Source organism: Hipposideros armiger, unplaced genomic scaffold, assembly GCF_001890085.2.
Source record: "Hipposideros armiger isolate ML-2016 unplaced genomic scaffold, ASM189008v1 scaffold_29, whole genome shotgun sequence".
NCBI classification, from domain to species: Eukaryota; Metazoa; Chordata; class Mammalia; order Chiroptera; family Hipposideridae; genus Hipposideros; species Hipposideros armiger.
Genome location: NW_017731379.1, coordinates 4,501,164 through 4,509,117, shown reverse-complemented (window position 1 = coordinate 4,509,117; position 7,954 = coordinate 4,501,164). Strand labels below are relative to the sequence as shown.

Sequence of the window (7,954 nt, the reverse complement as noted above, 5' to 3'; positions counted from 1 at the left end):
AGTTCTTAACCATCGTGCCACTCGGCCGGTCCCCAAGGATTATTTCTTATTCACCACTTTGTTCCTAGTGCTTATTAGCATGGGATCTAATGACTATTTGTTGAGTGAATGAAGGGATTAATGACCTCACCCACTTTGTATAATGTATATTTTTATTTTAACTATTCTGTGCTTTTTAGAAGGCAAATTCATTTAGAGAAATAAACCTCATTTATTTATCTTAAACCTCATTTATTTATCTCCAGGGTAAAACTACCTAGGTCCCGTTTTCTGACTTAGCACTCATGCAGCAAAAGAGAGAATTTTCTGTTCTAAATCTTATCAAATCCCTGATATAGAATTTTGATCAGTATTCGCCATGAAACTCATCTGTACAATATATTTTTTAGAATTTATAACCTGATTTTAGGTAAATTTGGTAATGAGGCAAGCATTCCGATTCACATTGGATGATAGATGTATAATACTCTTAGATGGTTTCAATCATTTCTGTGTTTTTCCATATCTCATTTCTAGGTACAAGACATCTGTTTCAGCCATGACTGTCGTTGGGTTGTGGTCAGTACACTCCGAGGGACTTCCCACGTTTTCCCAATCAACCCTTATGGTGGACAACCTTGTGTTCGAACACATATGTCGCCACGAGTCGTGAATCGCATGAGCCGTTTCCAGAAAAGTGCGGGGCTGGAAGAGATTGAACAAGAACTGACATCTAAGCAAGGAGGTCGCTGTAGTCCTGTTCCAGGCCTATCAAGCAGCCCTTCTGGATCACCGCTGCATGGTAAACCTCATTTTCTCTCTCTCCAGTGAACCCTATAACCCTTCTTCCCTTTATCCTTAAGCTTAGAGATCTGGGATAAAATAAATCCATTTTTCTAATCTGTTCACACAAAGACAAGATCTTACGTTCATTTTGGACAGTCTTAATTTATTAAATAATTTAACAAATTGAAACCAATATAGTAATGGTGATCTTTATCATGCTACTTTAACTCCCTAACTTTTCCGGTATATACAGGATACTAGGTGTCATATATACAGAGGGTGCCAAAAAAATGTATACACATTTTAAGAAAGGAAAACTGTATTAAAATTGTAATACTCAATATATACCGATAACAAAAGATGAATACAAGTCACATTTGACTTCTGCAATTACAAGAGGTGCTCAAAGTGGTTACCATCAGCGTCCAGACACTTCTGATTATGGTGAACTACTGCTTGAGCAATGTTGACCAAAGTGTCCACTTGTATACATTTTTGGGGCACTCCAGCAAATAGTTCGAGACTATTTGCATAAATTTAGAGATTGATCTCATATCTATAGATCTTTTCCAGAAAACTCCATTTTTAACCAAAGTCAGCACTCTATAGCTCATTAAGAAATATGCATTGTTGGAGAAGCATGGTCATGAGTTATGTGTATTTTGGAGCACGCAGCATTTGCATTTTATTTTATAATACATTGCTGTGAGATTTCTATCAAGATGTTGTAGGAAAAACAACAACAACAAAATGTATAGCTCAATAATTTACCTTAGAGGAAATAGTTGTGTAACTATCACCCCAACCAATAAATGAAACATTAGCAGAATTCCCCCTTCATGCTCGTTTTCCATAAAAGTAAACCATGACTCTGACTTTTTGGTAATTATTTTCTTACTTTTCAAAAATAGTTTTCTCCTAAGGAAGTATCCTTAAATACTGTTGTTCACTTTTATATAAATGGAATTACAGAGCATGTATATTTTGGAATATTAAGCTTCTTTAAAATTATGTTTGTGAGATTAATTTATCTTGTTCTATGTAAGTTTACTTCATTTATTTCCATTGCTCCTACATATTCCATTGCATAATTATACTTCTGCTTATTTGTTTATCCTTTCTACTACTGTTGATGTGTATCTGGGTAGTTTCCAGTGTGGGGTTATTATGTATAATGATGCAATGAACATTTCTGTATTTATTTTCTTGGTGCAAATGTGTATTCGTTTCCAAGTAGAAATGCTAGGTTATAATGTATGCACACCTTGACTTTGGTAGATAATACCAGATTGGTTTTACCATTTCAATCTCGCTAGACTGACAGAAAATATTTGTTTACATTAGATGACACTTTTTCTAGAGCACTGCAAATTCTCCTTGACAGATAACCAATTTAGGTTTTTAAGAATAGGGAATTTTATATAGAGAGATTATGGTTACTACAGAAAACAATATTTAATTGATCTCAAATTCATATAACATAAAATCAACCATTTCAATGTTAACAATTCAGTGACATTTAGTATATTCACAGTATTGTGAAACCACCACTTCTCCCTAGTTCCAAAACATTTTCTTTACCCCAGAAGAAAACCACAGCTTCTTTAAGCAGTTACTCCTTCTCTCTCCCCAAGCTCGTAGCAACCACCAACCTGCTTTCCATCTCTGTGGGTTTACCTGTTCAGGATATTTCATATAACTGCAATCATACAATATGTGACCTTTTGTTTCTGGCATCTTTCCCATAGTATAATGTTTTTGAGTTACAGCCACATTATACTATGTATCAGTACTTTGTTCCTTTTTATGGCTGAATAATATTCCATTGTATGTATATACCACACTTTTTTATTCATCTATTGATAGACATTTGGGCTGTTTCCACCTTTTAGCTATTGTGAATAGTGCGACGAACATGTGAGTACAAGTATTTGTTTTTTTGCAATTTTTTTGGCTGCATACCTATTCTTATTTGTTTTAGCTTCTGCTTGAACACATATCTTTTTGTAATACCTAATCAATTCTAGGTAAGTATTTTCTGTAGGAAGTTTTAAATATAGAAACTCTGGGGAGAAATTGTGTAACTCAAAAAAAATTAGGGCCTCTGTTTTCTCCTTAGGTGATATTTTCTGCTTTGGTTCTATTATTTGTAGAAAAACAGTTGTTATTCTTGTATATTGAACTGGAATTGTGATCCATGACCTTCAGGTTTGAAAATCTTTTAGAATCAGTATTAGGAGAAATTTAATGAAGTATTTCAAATTTTTTTTTTTAAGTTTAGAAAGCTGTGAGATATTTACATTTTCAAACATCACAAGAAATTTTACCTAATTACTTACATTTTTAGGTATAAATATTTTGTCATATAATTAGGTGATAGTATAAGTTCTTTGAGGACCTGTCACTTTGTGTTGAATATTTTCCTTTACTTAAATTTTACCAAACTCTTTTTGGAGAGAGATTCAGTGTGCATGTAGGCAGCTAGGTTGACCAGAGAACCAAATGTATTAGTAGAAAAATTAGGAAGGATTTGTAGTCCTTATATTTATACAGCTTCAGAGGGTATTCTTTTGAGCTTCTCTTTTCTTCCTTCCTTATTAAGCTTTCCACATACCAGGTTCTGTGCTAGGCTTTGGGCATAATGTGCATCAAAAATTGCTATCTCTGCCAAGGTATCTTCTAGTCCAAGGGAAAAGATAGATATTAAATTACTGTTAACAAATACCTTTCAATATATTTCTGCTGTAGGGCGCAAAATGCAAAGCAATGAAAGATTTGTCATGTGTAAAAAAACCAAATAGTTGAACAGCAATACTTAAATTTCTGAGTAAAAATATACTGTTTTCTGTTAGCTTTATTGCTGTCACAGCTCTCTTCATGTTTTTGCATAAAGCTAACAGAAGACGTCTCCAAGAGGAGATTATAGCCTGAGACTACTGCTATACTTAACATTCCCTTTGGAAAGCAAGGCATTTTCCTCCCGATAACACATATTAAAATTTTATTATGTTGGAATTTCACCCCATTACTCTGTCTAGTTTTTCTCATTTTTAAAGCACCGACATCAGGAGTGATGGTCATTTTTCTTCATGTTCTTTTTGTATCTCACATGTCAAAACAAAGTGGGCATTGTTGTTGGTTAGTTCTAAAAATGATGTATTTACAGTTTGTGTGGATAAACAGTCTTGATGCTGGTCAAAAACAATGTAAACTTTGAAGAGGGAGGGATTCATCTTGAAAATGAATCATGCTTGGTGGTATTACCGTTGTTTGTGCTCTTTTTAGCAAAGTAAAGGAAACTGTTAAATAACAGTTGATATAGGGATATTTCCTTTTTACTCTCTGGAGTCAGTCCAGTGTAGGTTAGGGTTATTTTATCTACTTGCCATTTTTTTTTAACTTAACAGAGGATGTTTATTTATTTGAAATATATTCTCTCTAAATATCTCTTTTCATTTCCGATCTTGTTGCCTGGACCTTAGACTTTGTGAAGGGTTCTTAAGACCCATGGACATGGATAGGAAACAAAATTACATCTTTACGTTCACTATCTTCTAACCAAAATCAAGTGTTGCCTTTCATTATGAATATAGACAACACACAACAGTAATATTAGTAGTACTTGCGATATTGTCACCCATAAAAACCCAGATGTTTTCATACCACATTATATATGAGATATATATCTTGAACTGTTTTGAATCACTGCCGTATAGTTTGAAATAATGTTTATGCTCACCATAACTTTGAAAGTATATATTATGTAATAATATTCTGTTTTTAATATTTATTACATATATTACTATAGCAGAATGTAATTTTTAAATATATATTTAACTATATACTTCATGAACTATATACTTCAATATAATTGGTTTCCTTTGTAATTTTATGTATTTTATTTCATTCATTTATAAGCTTTATTCAGAGAAAGAGTCTACGGGCTTTCTCAGACTGTTGGAACAGTCCCTGGCCCCAGAATGATGAAGAACCCCTAATCATGTTTTACCTCATCTGTTTGGTAACCTGGTCCAGACTTTTTTTTTTTTTTTTTACTATCATAAGCATTTCCTTTGTTAACCATAACTATGATCTTTCAGTTTTCTGCTTGAAGTCTCTCAGTGTCTACCATACTTTCAGAATGTTAGAGAAGTCCCATCTTATTGTCCCACCACACCTACATTTCTGTACCTTTCTCTGAATATGCCACATGTATTCATTTCTTTGCACCTTTCCTATTTGTCTAATAATTTCTGCTTGAAATAATTGTCACCCCTTGAATACCTAGTAAAACCCTACTTTATTGTGATCTAGCTAAAAATATCACCTCATCTTTTAAGCCTCTCCTGAACATCTTTTGATGTTGTGTTATCTGTGTCAGCCTTGGTCTTGACACTCTGAATGTACTTTGGTTATATTATAATATGGGGATCGTTTGTTGACATGCCTGCCTTCCCTGTTAGATTGAATTCCATGAAGGCAGGGTCTTTTCCTGTTTGTATTTGTATCTTTTCACCTTGCACAGTATCTGGTAAAATGCAGGCTCTAAGGCTTTGAGCCAAGTTTCCAAACATCTCCAGAAGTTTTTCTAATAAAACAATTTAGATTTAAATTATTACTTGTCAGAATGAAGAGCTTTTCATTCATGGTAACATGGCTGTCCCTTGTAAGATCTGTAAGATACATTGACTTATTCAACAACTATTAGCGTTTACTAGGCACTGTTTCTGAGCTCTAAGAATACAGCAGTGAACAAGAGGAAACCATCCCTGTTCCCATGGAGCTGACCTTCTAGTGGAGTGATATCAACAGGATAGATAGATATAGATAGATAGATAGATAGATAGATAGATAGATAGATAGATAGATAGATAGATAGATAGTTTTATGTGCTAGGAAGAAAAAGGATGGAAGGGGGATAGGGACTCCCTGGAGAAGACTGCAATTTGAAATTAGAATGCTTCCTGCAGACCTTACTGAGATGATATTTGAACAAAGATCTGATGGAAGTATGGGAGAAAGTCATGCAGATATCTGTGTAACGTGTCCCAGGCAGAAGGAACAGCTAGTGTCAACTCCCTGAGCTGAGAATGTGGCTGGAGTGTTCAAGCAAAGGGAAGGAGGCCAGTGTGTCCGAAGCATAGTAGTAGAAGCACAGAGTAGAAGGTGAGGTCAGCGACGAGGTCAGAAGATGAGGAAATGCGGCCTGGTCGTGTCAGCCTTTTACTCAGCGTGAGATGGAGAAGCTGTGCAGTTTTGAGTGTGAGTGTGACCTGATAAGCTGCCCTCGGGCAGGGTCACGTTGGAGATCTGTATTAAGGATGCCCCGTCTGTAGGTTGACGAGGGTCGAAGCCTACTGAGACCAGTTAGGAGAACATTGCAAAAATCCAAGAGAAGACAAGGCTTAGACCGAGTTGTTTACAGTGGAGGTTCTGACGATTAATTGGGTTTTTGATATATTTGGACAGTAGGGGCATCAGGATTTGTGGTCTATTTTATGTCAAGTATGAGAAAAGAGAGGAGGCGCAGTGACAAGTAAGGCTTTTGGCCTGCACAATGGGAAGGATGGGGTTGCTGTCAAATGAAATGAGAAACACGGGGTTAAAGCAGGTTTGGGGATAGGGACAGGGTCAGGAGTTTTGGACGTGTTTCGTTTACTTTGTGTCTTTGACCTCCTCGTGATGCTAAGTAGGTAGTTAGTTGGTCTTATGAGCCTGGAGTTCAATGGAAAGGATTAGGCTGAGGGTAGATGTTTGGAAGGCATAGATAAAGCCAAAAGGTGGATGAGATCACCTAGTGAGGGAGTACTAAAAAAAAAAACGAGAAGATGAAGATGCCCGGGGCTGAGCCACTGGTGAGAAATCTTAGAGGCTGAATGAAGAAATTTTTTTCTGAGAAAAGAGTGATTCATGTGTTAAATTCTGCTCATATGCCAATGAAGATAAGGGCCGAGCAAAAGAAAGAATACCATCACATTTAGCAATGTAGAAGACAGGTGACTTTGATAAGAGCAGTTTTGGTAAGTGGTAGGGGCCTGATAGGAGTAGATTTTAGTAAGAATGGGAAGAGAGAAGTTGGAGGGTAGTAGTGACTAGTCTTTCAATTGATATTGATAGAGCATTGATATAAAGGGGAGCAGAAAAATGGGGAATAGTTAGAGGGGAAAACATTGCTTTTGTATTCTCATGGAGATAGGAAGTGAGGATGGTTGCAGGTATTGAGAGATTTAAGGATAAAGGCAAAGGTCGAAACATGGTCCTCTGGATGCATAGGCATTCCTTTGCCAGTTAGAACTTTGGCTGATGGAAGAAACCATTTCTTCCGCTGTTGTTATGCCCCTAGCAAATTTAATTACTAGCCTTTGCTTTCCAACTTCAACACCTTGTTCCTGTACCTAAATTGCTTTCCATTAATTTCTTCAGGTAAACACTGAAAGCGTCTTTCAAGCTCAGCTCAGCTCACCTTATGACACACTTTCTCCCTTTTAACATAGCATGTCAAACTTCATGTTTTTGCTCCTTCTGTATGCTCTTTATCAGTATTTATTGCTCTATTTTCTAGCTATTATTTTTTATGATCTCCATTATCAAGCTATAACTTGCTTGGGGAAGCAGTTGGAGGACCTGGAGTCAGACTCTCTGGGGTAGAATCTATCCTCCATAACTCCCTAACTCTGTAATCTTAGACAAATTACTTATCTACCTGTGCCTTAATTTTCTTTCTGTAAAATGGGGGAAATGATATTACCTACCTTAGAGAGTTACTGTGAAGATCAAAGCACTTTGAGTAGTGTTTGGCACATGTCAACTACTCAGTAATAAGATTAGCTGCTATGATGAGTATCCTTAATACTGTTTATTATTGAGGACATGTATAGGATTGAGTCATTTTTCATATTTTTGTACAGTGGCTCTTATCCAGAAAACAGAATAAATGAATGATTCACTGAATAATGACGGAATCAAATAAAATTGTGACCTTATTGTATACAGGCTTTTATAGCTATTTGGACTCAGTATTGATAAGTTCACCTCTGACATTGTTTCTGAAATTATGGGAGACACCAACACAAAACTGGAAAGTGAAGGTAGTATAATTGTTTCCTTTTTTATCTGTTTTTGCTCATTTAAAGCCATACATCGGGAAATAGAGTTTGATAAATTAATCCACCTATTCTTGAACCTTTGC

General features: G+C 35.8%; 1 protein-coding gene across 12 annotated transcripts in view; it reads left to right on the top strand.

Moving 5' to 3' along the window:
* The window catches only part of BCAS3 (BCAS3 microtubule associated cell migration factor), a 574,404-nt gene that overhangs the window by 234,289 nt on the left and 332,161 nt on the right, over positions 1 to 7,954 (top strand). For all 12 annotated transcript variants that reach the window (XM_019636670.1, XM_019636667.1, XM_019636663.1 and 9 more), the window contains exon 15: positions 517 to 781. In XM_019636670.1, the coding sequence (XP_019492215.1) occupies positions 517 to 781 (265 nt within the window). The remainder of the gene's footprint in view (positions 1 to 516; positions 782 to 7,954) is intronic.